This window comes from Scyliorhinus torazame, chromosome 17 (genome assembly GCF_047496885.1).
Source record: "Scyliorhinus torazame isolate Kashiwa2021f chromosome 17, sScyTor2.1, whole genome shotgun sequence".
NCBI lineage: Eukaryota > Metazoa > Chordata > Chondrichthyes > Carcharhiniformes > Scyliorhinidae > Scyliorhinus > Scyliorhinus torazame.
The window spans coordinates 74,644,898-74,658,851 of NC_092723.1; the positions used below are offsets into that span (position 1 = coordinate 74,644,898).

The 13,954-nt window shown below is 53.4% G+C and overlaps 1 protein-coding gene across 1 annotated transcript in view; it reads left to right on the forward strand.

Moving 5' to 3' along the window:
• Positions 1–13,954, forward strand: part of sycp1 (synaptonemal complex protein 1) — a 755,262-nt gene that overhangs the window by 495,218 nt on the left and 246,090 nt on the right. The window contains exon 20 of the mRNA XM_072479793.1: positions 12,573–12,643. Within this exon, the coding sequence (XP_072335894.1) occupies positions 12,573–12,643 (71 nt within the window). The remainder of the gene's footprint in view (positions 1–12,572; positions 12,644–13,954) is intronic.

Here is a 13,954-nt window from a genome sequence, read left to right on the forward strand (position 1 = left end):
GGTCAACAGGCCCAGGCACTCCTTTTCTATCTGCGCGTAGCGCTGTTCCGTGGGGGTCATGGCGCGTGATGCATATGCAACGGGGACCCATGATGAGGCCTCATCGCGTTGCAGGAGCACTGCCCCAATGCCAGATTGGCTGGCATCGGTCAAAATTTTTGTCTCTTTCGCTGGATCAAAAAACGCCAATACCGGGCCCGTTGTGAGTTTGATGTTGAGTTCTCTCCATTCGCGCTCATGGGCAGGAAGCCATTGGAAGTCTGCCGTCTTCCTGACCAAGTTCCTGAGAGCCGTGGTATGAGAGGCGAGGTTAGGGATGAACTTCCCTAAAAAGTTGACCATGCCCAGAAATCAGAGGACCGCCTTCTTGTCCTCTGGCGTTTCCATGGCTGTGATGGCAGCCACCTTGCCCGCATCCGGCCGCACACCCAACTGGGAGATGTGGTTCCCGAGGAACTTGAGTTCCGTCTGACAAAAATAGCATTTGGCCCTGTTGAGGCGTAGGTCCTGCTCCCGTATGCGTTTGAACACGCGCTGGAGGTGACTGACATGCTCCTGCGGGGTGGTGGACCAAATGATTATATCGTCGACATAGACGCGAACACCTTCAATGCCTTCCATCATCCTTTCGAGGCGTCAAGTTTGGTGAAGAGCTTGGCGCGAGCCATCTCGCATGTGATCTCTTCGCGCTTGGGGATTGGATAATGCTCCCTCATGATATTGCGATTCAGATCTTTGGGATCAATACAAATTCTGAGCTCGCCGGAAGGCTTTTTTACGCACATCATGGAACTGACCCAGTCGGTTGGTTCTGTAACTCTGGAGATCACTCCTTGGTCTTGGAGGTCCTGCAGCTGCTGCTTGAGGCGGTCCTTGAGGGGTGCTGGGAATCTGCAAGGTGCATGCACCACAGGCGTGGCGTTCTGTTTGAGTAGGATCTTGTAAGTATTTGGGAGCGTGCCCATGCCTTCGAAGACGTCGCGGTGCTGGTCGATGATGGCGCGAGTTGCGCCCTGAAGTCAGTGTCCTGGAAGGCAGACGTGTCATCAGGAGATAGAGAGTGGACTCTTTGAACGAGGTTCAGTAGCTTGCACGCCTGTGCGCCAAGCAGGGAGTCCTTCGAGGAGCCCACGATCTCGAAAGGAAGGATGGCTTTTTGTGACTTGTGCGTCACTTCGAGTTGGCATGAGCCGGTAGCAGGAATGATGTTGCCATTGTAGTCCAATAGCTTGCAGGCTGATGGAAGGATGGCTGGTTTGACACGAAGGCTTTGGAAAGCAGACCACGCCATGAGATTGGCGGAGGCACCAGTGTCCAGGCGGAATCGTATTTGGGACCGGTTGACCGTCAGGGTGGCACACCACTCATCGTCTGGATCGATGCTGTATACCAACAGCGGCTGGTGTCTTTGCTTCGTGGGCAGCCTGTTTTTCGTTAAGACACCAACTCAAAAAGGCGCCTTCGGGTCCTCGGTGTCACTGCTGTGTGGGAGGTCCGCATCGGACTCGGTGACTGTGGGTTGAATTGCCCCGACATTCCTCCGAGGCTGGCTGAAGCGATATGAATTGGCAGGCTGAGCTGCTCGGCAGCAGGCAGCATAGTGGCTCAATTACTTGGACCCGTTCCGCCTCGTGGGGACCTTGCCGCGCCGTTTCAGCCGCTTGTATATGGGAATACCGACTCGTGACGTTTTCATGTAAGACACAGGTCTCGATGGCGATCGCCAGGTTGAGTTGCTTTACTTTGAGGAGCTGCTGATGTAGGGGGTCCGACTGAACACCAAAAACAATCTGGTCGCGTAACATGGAGTCGGAGGTGGGCCCGTAGCTGCAAAATTGCGCAAGGATGTGAAGGTGCGTTAGAAAGGATTGGAAATGTTCATCCTTAACCTGCACACGCTGCTGGAACACGTAGTGTTCGAAACTTTCATTCACCTCTATGCTGCAGTGAGTGTCAAACTTGAGGAGGACCGTCTTGAACTTCGTCTTATCTTCGTCATCTGCAAAGGTGAGAGAGTTGAAAACATGGATGGCATGGTCCCCGGCCGTGAAGAGGAAAAGAGCAATTTTTCTGGTGTCCGAGACGCCCTCCCTGTCCGTGGCTTTGAGGAAGAGCTGGAAGCGCTGTTTGAAAATCTTCCAGTTGGCACCGAGGTTGCCGGCGATGCGGAGCAGCGGTGGCGGGCTGATGTTGTCCATGTTGCAGGATGACGGAATGCTGACGGAAGGCAGATCACTTGCAGATAGGTCTAAGAAGTGCTAGTATCCCACCACCCCTGGTATCATGATGTGTTGGGTGTTCTGGATCACATACAGGTCCCCGACACTTGAAATAGTGCAACACTATTTTATTGAACCATTAACTGTTTAAACATACTCAGACTGTGGGTTAATACGATACTACCTTTAACTAAAGACCTTTGCCTTGTCCTAACCAGTCGATGCACTCAGCACATGGTGAATGTCTGTGTTGCAGGCTGTGAGCTCTGTCCTCCTAGCTAGCTGCTACTCGAATGAGCGGGAACTCTGATGCCCCCTGTCTTTATAGTGCGTGTGCTCTCACTGGTGATTGGCTGCGGTGTTGTGTGTGTTGATTGGTCCCACTGTGTGTCCATTAGTGTGTATCTGCACCATGATATACTGGTGTATATTATGACATCTGCCACAGGCTCCCAGACACAGCTAATGGCGGCAGCTGGCAGCCTCCTTCCCAGGCCGGGATACAGAGTCCTCCTCTCCTCCGCTGCGCCCGAGAGGTTCTGCAGCTCGGTATCCGTCAACCTTGGCGTCACTCTCTTTGCTGCCATCTTGTTAGCTGGGATGGTGTGTGGGGGGAGTGAAGTATGTCTATGTGGCTGCAGCTTGTCTGCCTCATCAATTGAGAAACCAGTGAATCCCGCATCATTCCTCATTAGAATCGATTGTGTTCCATATGGCGCTGGCGCTTGCCCCTGAACCGTAGCGGATCCGGTTCAGGTGTGGTACCAGTTTTGCTGTCGTGAAAGTCCATGAGCGGGATTTTCCATCGGCCGATGCCGAAATCGGGAAATGCGATTGGGAGAACAACTTCAGACACCAAAATCGCGGCAGGTGACAATTTGACACCAAATCATGGGACTGGATTCTCCTATTCTGGGGTTATGTCCCCACACCGGCGAGGGAACAGTGGTGTTGTGCTGGGGGCTAACATGCTGGCAGCGTAGAGCAGCCGGGTCTAGCTTCTGATATGCCCCGGAGAATTTCCGTGACCGTGGCCGCGCATGCGCACAGCGGCGGACTGCAGCGGCTGCGCTGTGCAACATGACGGAGGCTGCTCGTGGCCCCGGCCCGCGAAATAGTCCCATCCTTCGGCCGGCTTGCGTGCCCCGGACCACCCCACCACAGTGCCCCCAACCCCGAATAATGTTCCCCCCTGCCTGCGGATCGGCCCTCCCCCAACTGTGGAGGCACTGGATTCCGCAGCCGTCATGCTGCATCCCCGAAGGATGAGACCACACGTGTCCCGCGCCATTGGGAAATCGGCCAGTCGGGGGCGGAGCATTGGGGGCCGTCGATACATGGCTACATGGCTACCAACCGCCTGGCCCCTTGGGTGCTCCTGCTGTACCGGATGAGCTGTGTGGTGCACACCAAATAGTTTCTCAGGAGCCTCGTCACAAGTGTGCCCAACCGAGATGATAGTCTCTGGGGTAGGGGGATCAGGGGTTATGGGGAGAAGGCAGGAGAATGGGGATGAGAAAATATCAGCCATGAGTGAATGGCGGAGCAGACTCGATGGGCCAAGTGGCCTAATTCTGCTCCTATGTCTTATGGTCTTATGGTAGTGGGGAGTGTAGCTGTGCTGGGACATCCGTGTCATCCTTCGACCTGAACTCCGGGTGTCCTAGAGTCTCAGGCGGAGGGCTGGTGTCCTGGCTGCTTTCCCTGTCACTGCTCTCCCACTCTCTCCCACTGCCCCCTCCATCTCTCCCTCCCACGCCCCCCTCCTGAGCCAGCATATTCCAAGAATGTTTAAATTCTGGGAAAGCCCTGGAGGATTGGAAAACTGCTAATGTAACACCCTTATTAGAAAAGTGAGGGAGACAAATAAACAGGTAACTATAGGCCAGTTAGCTTAACCTGTCATTGGGAAAATATTAGAGTCCATTATAAAGGATGTAAGGGGCTGGTTTAGCACAGGGCTAAATCGCTGGCTTTGAAAGCAAACCAAGGCAGGCCAGCAGCACAGTTCAATTCCCGTACCAGCCTCCCGAACAGGCGCCGGAATGTGGTGACTTGGGGCTTTTCACAGTAACTTCATTTGAAGCCTACTTGTGACAGTAAGCTATTTTCATTTTCATTTCATTAATAGCAGAGTATTTAGAAATACATAATGTAGTCAAGCAGAGTCAGCATGGCTTCATGAAGGGCTTCAAGAATGTTAAATTTCCCTTCAGTGTCCAAAGACGTATAGGTTAGGTGGGGTAATGGGGATATAGTGGGGGATTGGGCCTAGGTAAGGTGCTCTTTCAAAAGGTCCGTGCAAACTCAATGGGCTGGATGAGCTCCTTCTGCACTGTAGGGATTCTATAAATCTTCGAGTCTATAGATGGAATATATTGTAGGAAAATGTGAAGTTCTACATTCTGGTAGGAAGAATAAAGGAGCTGAATATTATTTAAATAGAGACCGACTGCAGAAAACTACAGTATGGAGGTTTGCAGTTCCTCATGCATAAATCACAAAAATCTAGCATGTAAGTTAAACAGGTAATTGGGAAGGCAAATAAAATTTTGGCCTTTATTTCAAAGGGAATGGAGTATAAAAATAAGGAAGTCTTGCTAAAACTAGACAAGACACTGGAATACTGTGAATAGTTTTGGTCCCCTTGTCTAAGAAAAGATATAGAACCATAGAATTCTTACAGTTCAGAAGAAGGGCATTCAGCCCTTCGAGTCTGCATCGCACTCTGAAGGAGCTCCCTACCTAGGCCCACTAACCCACACTTTTCCCATTACCCCACCTAAACTGCACATCTTTGGACATTGAGGGAAGTTTAGCATGGCCAATCCACTTCACCTGCATTTCTTTGGACTGTGGGAGGAAACCGGTCAACCCGAAGGAAACCCACAGAGACATGGGGAGAACGTACAAACTCCACACCCAAGGCCGGAATTGAACAGAGGTCCTTGGCGCTGTGAGGCAGCAATGCTAACCATTGTGAAACCGTGCCATCCTGGCGTTGGAGGCAGTCAGCAAATGTTCACAAGGTTGATCCTGGTTGTGGGGGGATTTTCTTATGAGGTGAGGTTAAGTGGGTCGGACCTGTACTCATTACAGTTTAGAAGAATGAGAGGCAACCTTATTGAGACATTTAGGATTCTCAATGCTTGACAGGGTAGATTGTATTTCCTTGTGGAAGAGCCTTGGACCAGAGGGCATAATCTCAGAGTATGGGTGGCCTATTTAAGACGTAGATGAGGAGGAATTTCTTCTCTAAGAGGGTAGTGAATCTATGGAATTCTTTACGCAGAGAGCTGTTCCTCATTACCCCTTTAAAATGGATTGTCCAAAGTACAGCCCGCGGAGCTGCAGCTCTCTATATGGCACCCACACCAGTTTTCAAAATCCCGGTCAGAGAGGTGAGTTTCAGTGGAGTTGCTCCTCATATCACGGGCCATTTTTCTCTTCCTTTTGCTTCCTAAAGGCGGACGAGTAAGCCTATAAGGCGTAAATGAGGGAGAGAAACAGTGGCCGGAATTCTCCGTTTGGGACACTATGGGCGGTGTTTCCTGTTTCTGAGACTAAGTGTTGACACCAACGCAGAATCGGTGGCCTTTCACGACAGCAAAACTGGAGCCACACTTGGATCGATTCCGCTACAGCTAAGGGGCTAGCACCGGCGTAACATGGAACACAATCATTTCTAATGAGAATAGTGCGGGATTCGCCAGTTTTGTGATTGACACTCAGGAGGCTGACAAGCTGCAGCTGCCCACACACACCATCCCAGTCGACAAGTTGGCAGCGAGGAGAGCAGCCCCAAAGTTCGGGGTTGCAAAGCTCGAGACCCTCTTGGTCGCCGTGGAGGAGAGGAAGATGATCCTGTACCACGGCCCGGCGGGGGCTGCCAGTCGTCGCCGTGCCTGTGGCAGTGGCAGTCAGCACTGTGAGCAACTTCATCCAGACCAACGAGCAGTGCCGTAAAAACTGCATGACCTCCTCATGGCGGCCGAGGCGAGTAGGCAGCACGGCAGAGAGGTGAGTTTCAGTGGAGTTGCTCCTCATATCACGGGCCATTTTTCTCTTCCTTTTGCTTCCTAAAGGCGGACGAGTAAGCCTATAAGGCGTAAATGAGGGAGAGAAACAGTGGCCGGAATTCTCCGTTTGGGACACTATGGGCGGTGTTTCCTGTTTCTGAGACTAAGTGTTGACACCAACGCAGAATCGGTGGCCTTTCACGACAGCAAAACTGGAGACACACTTGAATCGATTCCGCTACAGCTAAGGGGCTAGCACCGGCGCAACATGGAACACAATCATTTCTAATGAGAATAGTGCGGGATTCGCCAGTTTTGTGATTGACACTCAGGAGGCTGACAAGCTGCAGCTGCCCACACACACCATCCCAGTCGACAAGTTGGCAGCGAGGAGAGCAGCCCCAAAGTTCGGGGTTGCAAAGCTCGAGACCCTCTTGGTCGCCGTGGAGGAGAGGAAGATGATCCTGTACCACGGCCCGGCGGGGGCTGCCAGTCGTCGCTGTGGCAGTGGCAGTCAGCACTGTGAGCAACTTCATCCGGACCAACGAGCAGTGCCGTAAAAACTGCATGACCTCCTCATGGCGGCCGAGGCGAGTAGGCAGCACGGCAGAGAGGTGAGTTTCAGTGGAGTTGCTCCTCATATCACGGGCCATTTTTCTCTTCCTTTTGCTTCCTAAAGGCGGACGAGTAAGCCTATAAGGCGTAAATGAGGGAGAGAAACAGTGGCCGGAATTCTCCGTTTGGGACACTATGGGCGGTGTTTCCTGTTTCTGAGACTAAGTGTTGACACCAACGCAGAATCGGTGGACTTTCACGACAGCAAAACTGGAGCCACACTTGGATCGATTCCGCTACAGCTAAGGGGCTAGCACCGGCGCAACATGGAACACAATCATTTCTAATGAGAATAGTGCGGGATTCGCCAGTTTCGTGATTGACACTCAGGTGGCTGACAAGCTGCAGCTGCCCACACACACCATCCCAGTCGACAAGTTGGCAGCGAGGAGAGCAGCCCCAAAGTTCGGGGTTGCAAAGCTCGAGACCCTCTTGGTCGCCATGGAGGAGAGGAAGATGATCCTGTACCACGGCCCGGCGGGGGCTGCCAGTCGTCGCCGTGCCTGTGGCAGTGGCAGTCAGCACTGTGAGCAACTTCATCCGGACCAATGAGCAGTGCCGTAAAAACTGCATGACCTCCTCAGGGCAGCCGAGGCGAGTAGGCAGCACGGCGTCCCTACCACCAACCCTGTCCCGCACACCCATGACCCAACTGCCACCCACCCGAAGGGTGGTCAAATCCCCATGCTGCACCACTTGCCAGTACCCAAACCCGCCGCCATGGTCGGGTGCCCTGGCCACAGGCCACCAGCTACCCACCCACTGGGCTGTCGGACTGTCTAACACCCCAAACCTGACCCCCACCCTCACACCCACATGACCCTCACCCTATACCACCCCCACACTCACCAACCCCCACCCACATACGGCTCCACGCCTCCTGGGATACCCGAGCAGCAGCCGCGTCCATCCAGGCCTGGTCGCCCCAGAAGATGCCTGCCAATGGGGACCCAGCTCACGGGTAGGAGTCACAGCAGGCAGCCTCCGCTCCTGCTGTACCGTCTGGGGAACCACCTAGACATAGCGTTAGACCACTAAGGCCAGAAAGCTAGACACTAGTTAATTTGACATGGGTGCAGGGCACAGTTTTGTTACAGGGACTAGTGCACAAATCTGTAACTATTTGTTCACATTAAACACCTGCTACCATTGTTACAACCTGTCTGTGTACTCTGTCAAATGGGTGTGAGGGGTGGGCTGATCTGGGTTGGCCAGAGGAGGGGGGTGGGGTGGTCGGACGTTGTTGGTGGCCAGAGCTCGGCTCCACCACCAGCACCCCAGGGAATCAATTGGACCGTATGATGAAATGGCAAGCTCGCGTGCAGGGATCACCCCAGTGGACAGTGGAAAGTACTACAGTGAGCAGGAGTGAGACGTCAGATGATGTGGAGCACCAGAGCTAATCGCAGAGCGAGTGGTCATCATCCTCCATCCCATGGACCAGACCTGCTGTTACTGCCAACCTAGGGCCCACACACCATAGTGCCGCAGCTATGTATCATAGAGGGGGTTGCAGGTGGGATGTGGGGGGGAATGCTATGTTCATGTAACCACCGCCCCCCTCCAGTTGGTGAACCTGGAGGCGATCAGAACGTCCCTTGGGCGTTGGCTCTGTACGTCCCATGCTTACCTGGGTCAGAGCGTCCCGTACTTGCCTGGGCCCCATGTCCTGCCCATCCCCGCGTCCTCCTCATCGGACGAGACCTGGCGTTCCTCCTCCTCCTCCTGCACATCGCCCCTCTGATGCGCGATTTTGTGGAGGGTGCAGCAGGCTTCCATGATGCGAGCAACCCTGGGGCGTCGACCCTGGGCCCCGCCAGAGTGGTCCAGGCACCTGAACCGCATCTTCAGGAGGCTGAAGCATGCTCAATCACATTCCTGGTTCTGTATGGTAGGCGTAGTGAGTCTCCACGTTGGCCTGTGGTCTCCGGATATGTGTCATCAGCCACGACCGCAGTGGATAACCCCTGTGGCCCAGTAGCCAACCCCCCAACCAGGGGCGTCGGAAACATGTCAGGAATCGTCCAGAGTGCCAGGATGAAGGCATCGTGCACACTGCCCGGGTATCGGGCGCAGATATGAATAATGTGCAGCTGATGGTCACATGTCAGCTGCACATTCATTGAGTGGTTCCCTTTTTGGTTAGTGTAGAGCGACCTGTCATCAGCAGGGGGACATGCATCCTGTTGATCAACCCCTGGATACGGGGGTGATCAACATAGGAAGGGGGGTCAAAACTGGTTACCTGCAGTGCTTCCTTGCTCCGGGCTCCTGGTTGTATCCCTTGTAGCCATATTATCACTCTTGTCCTATTTTGACCCCCCTCCCTATGTTCCACCCCAGACACCCCCATCCCCCTCTTTATCCTCCCTTTCCCGTACTCCCGCTCCCCCATTTTTCCCCCTTACCCCTGTTCTTATCCTCCTTTGCACCCTTGTCCCTGCAGTGTGTCCCTCCCCCTGCCTGCGCCGTCCCCCCTGTCGGGGGTGCGCCACGGCCTTTCTCTGTTGCATGCTCCTGGCGCAAGCTTTCCCGCTAGTGTGGTGACTCCCCTCCCGGGAGTTACTGTTTCGTTTATCCCTCACTCGCTCTCTCTCGTTCCTGCCTGTTCTTTCCCCGTCTTACCCTGCACTCCGCTTGCTTGCCACTCCGCTTTCCCTTCTCCGCTGCTCTCGTTCTCTCAAACGAGGTTATGACCTCTCGTGTGAAGCGGCCCCAAAGGTGCTGGTTTGCTGCATGTCGCTCAGGGTATGTTGGGGGTGGGGCGAGAGGTGCTTCCTCTCCCCCACCACCCCTCGTCGGCTCGTCGCCGTGCTGTTGCTCCTTGCCAGGGGCTCCTTATCTCTTACTCTGCTGTCGCTGTTCCAGCCCTCATTCCACAACAAACTTGTCCGCTTTGCAGGTGCTGTAAAGAAGTGTTCCTTGCCTTGGTATGTGAACCAGAGCTTCGCTGGGTACAGCATGCCAAAGCGTACACAGTTCTTGTACAGGGCTGCCTTTGCCCTGTTGAATTCCACCCGTCTCCTGGTCAGGTCAGCCCCAATGTCCTGATATATCCTTATTCTGTGTCCTTCCCAGCGACAGTTCTTTGACTGCCTGGCCCAGTGCAGGGTTCTTTCTCGGTCCTGGTACCGGTACAGATTGGCCATTACTCCCCTCATATGTTGGGTTTCGGGGGCAGCGACCGGTGCGCCCTATCTATTTCTGGTGAGTTGGGGAAAGTTTCTCTTCCCACCAGGTTGCCCAGCATCTCGGCCAAATAGACCGTGGTGTCCCTGCTTTCGATTCCCTCCAGTACGCCCACAATCCGCAGGTTTTGCCTCCTTGAGCGGTTCTCCTGATCCTCTACTTTACCCCTCAGACTGCCCTGCGTCGCGACCAGCCTCGCCACCTCCTTCTCCAGCGCTACGATCCGACCACTCTGGTTGGTTGCAGCCTTTTCCAAGTCCTTGATGGTAGCCTCTTGGGCTTCCAGTCTCTTCTCTGCTCTGCTCCGGGCGAGCTGTATTTGGGCTAGGGTAACGGCTACCTTGGGCGGGATTCTCCGACCCCCCCGCCGAGTCGGAGAATCGCCGGGGGCGCCGTGAATCCCTCCCCTGCTGGCTGCCGAATTCTCCGGTGCTGGGGTTTTGGCGGGGGCGGGAATCGCGGCGCGCCGGTCGGTGGCTGCTGGCAGCGGCCCCCGGCGATTCTCCAGCCTGTGATGGGCCGAGTGGCCGCCCGTTTACGGCGGTCCCGCTGGCGTAAATCACAACAGGTCCTTACCGGCAGGACCTGGCTCCACGGCCGGCCTGCAGAGTCCTCGGGGGCGCGGGGGGATCTGGCCCCGGGGGGTGCCCCCATGGTAACCTGGCCCGCGATCGGGGCCCACCGATCCGCAGGCAGGCCTGGGCCGTGGGGTCACTATTTCCCTCTGCACCAGCCACTGTCAAACTCCACCATGGCCGGTGCGGAGAAGAGCCCTCCTGCGCATGTACTGGGATGACACCAGCACACGCTGGCGCTCCCTCGCATGCGCCAACTCGCGCTGGCCGGCAGAGGCCCTTGGCGCCGGTTGGCGTGGCACCAAGCCCTTCCTCACCGGCTGGCGTGGTGCCAAACACTCTGGCCCTGGCTTAGTCCCTGAAGGCCCACCAATTCGCGGGTGGGCCTGTGCCGTGGGGGCACTCTTTCCCTCCGCAACAGCCACTGTCAACCTTCACCATGGCCTTTCCGGAGAAGAACCCCCCTGCACATGTGCTCGGATGAGGCCTCCCTCCTCTGCTCCACGGCGTCCAAGAGCATCTCCATATCATGATCCTGGGGCCTCAGCGCTACGCGGCGGGGGGTCCATCTTCCTGCGTTGGCCTGTGTGTGTGCGGTTGCCGTCTATTTCACAGCGACGCGCCGCAGCATCAATTACGCCGCGCGCGTCTGTGACGCCATTCTGGGCCGCGCCGTTGCGCTTCCTGTCACGTCCGTGCTGGCCCCCTTCCGTTGCACAGAATAGGCGCACTTTTGATTCGGTCCACGCCGGCGTCACTCGCGCCGGTTTTGACGCAAGCGTCAACACTTGACCGCGATATCGGAGACTCTCGGCCCTTGTATTTTCTGTCTGATCAACTCCATTTCTATGAACTGTGGCCCCTATACCCAAAGTTCAGGGTGTTGAATTTCATGCTCCAGACTCTGTAAACAGAAGAAAATGCTTTGTGCTCATAACAGTTGAAAGCCACCCCTTTATGTTGAAAAGTTCTTTTATGATGGAAATAAGTTTTGCTATTAAGCCTTAAGATGTCCAATGTATGCTCTCCTGGATGTCCAAAACACCCCATCATCTCTTCCTAGACTGTCAATAGATATAATAAATGGCCTCAGCCTGTCATCACTGTTCTATGCTTTGTCACGTGAGAGTACCTTTAAGAAACGGGTGTTTATAAATAGGTGTTTATTACTGCAGTGATGTCAGAGAGTGGGTGGAGCTGGGCTGTCTGTCCGCTTTTTACTATTGTTTTAGGCTGTTTGCTGCAGGGTGTGTTTTAGTTTCGTTTTCAGAGCTGGATAGCTGCAGTCACAGCCAAAAGGTGTCTGAAAGTCTCTCTCTCTGTAATCTAAAGACTGTAAATCGATCCTGGTGATTCAAAACTAACATGATGTGCTTCTGATAAAGGTTTTGTTTTTAAGTCGTATGGATGTTAAAAAGGAAATCCAAAAGGTTTACTTCGTGTTGTAGTCTTTGGGGGTTGCATTTGAATTAATGGTTGCTAAGATGTTCACTGTATGTTTTAAAAAGGTTAACTTGAGTTCATAAAATAAACATTGTTTTGCTTTAAAAAATACTTTTCCATTTCTGCTCTACCACACCTGTAGCGTGGGCCTTGTGCTCCCCATAACGACAATCTAGTAAAAGTTGTGGGTCAGGTGAACTCCATGACACACTTTGGGGTTCTCTAAACCCTGGCTCATAACAGCTTGGCTTCACATGCTGGCAGGACTCAGAATTGTGTTCATCTTCATCATCACTGCCTCTGTCACAATCCAGTCATGAACCTTCCTGGTATCTTTGTATAGTTCTTGCACAGCTCCCGTTTCTTGTCCATTTATTTCATCCTTATATCTCTTTTTCCACTTTTGAAGTGCATGTAATCTTACATTATGAATTACGTGCTTTGATGCTGAAAGGTGTTACCTTATTTTGTATGTTGCTAATATTCTGTACCATTTTATCTTTTTGCATTAGATTTTTGAACATAAAGAGGAATCAGCAATAGAAGAGATAGAAGTACTTAAAAAACAAAATAATCAGCTAAAGTAAGAAAGATCCCATTGGAATAATTAATAAGTTGAAGCTTTAATTTTTTTAGGAAACATTTTATTGATGCATTTGTAATTTTAACATTCTAAACAGAGTGATACGACACATGTATCACCCCAGTAACATACCCAACTTCCCCCCCGCCCTAACTCCTAACGACCCATATATTAAATTCCTTGCCCGTATTCTTCACTGCTATGCCTCACCCCCCCCCCCCCCCTCCCCCCCCCCCCGCCCCACCCCTCCGGCTGACGGTCAGTTTTCCTCAAAGAAGTCAATGAACGGCTGCCACCTCCGAGCGAACCCCTGTATTGAACCCCTGAAGGCAAACTTAATCTTCTCTAGACTGAGAGACCCCGGCATGTCACTGACCCACACCCCCGACTTTGGAGCTCCGAGCCCAGCAAAATCCGTCTCCGGGCCACCAGGGAGGCAAAGGCCAAAATGTCAGCCTTTCTCCCACCCTGGACTCCCGGATCTTCTGACACTCCAAATATTGCCACCTCCGACACTCCAAATACACCCACAACTCTCGGGATCCATAACCTGCTTCAAAATCAGGGAAATCGATGCCTGCGATAACGTCGGGGGGAGCACTCCCAGCTCCTTGGACTCATTAAAAGCCTTTACAAGGAGCGGCCCCAGCAGCCTGGAAATCTTTTTATAAAACTCAATCGGCTATCCATCAGATCCCGGGGCCTTAGCCGATTGCATCGGCCCTAACCCATCTATAATCTCCCCCAGCCCAATTGGGGCTCCCAGACCCTCCACCAACTCCTCATCTATCCTCTGGAACTCTATACCCCCCCAGGAATCGCTTCATAGCCTCCTCCCCAGCTGGGGGGGTTCCGATTTATACAATCTGCTCTAAAATTCCTGAAATTCATCATTCACCCCTGCCGGATCCAAAACCACCTTCCCCCCTGTATCCTTTACTTTCCTAATCTCTCTCACCTCCTCCTCTTTCTTCAGCTAATGTGCCAGCATCCTGCTGGCTTTTTCCCCATATTCATAGACAGCGCCCTTTACCCTCCTTAGCTGTCCCTCCGCCTTATCTGTGGGCTGTAGCCCAAATGACAGCTGCAGTCTCTGATGCTCCTTCAAAAGCCCGTCATCCGGATACTCCGCATACCACCTGTCCACCTGTAAAATTTCCCCTACTAGCCTGTCCAACTCTGCCCTCTCAGCCTTCTCCTTTTGGGCTCGAATTGAGATGAGTTCCCCCCTAATAACCATAATCAGTGCCTCCCACACCCCAGCCGAGACCTCACCTATGTCATTGACCTTTATATATCCCCGCATGGCCT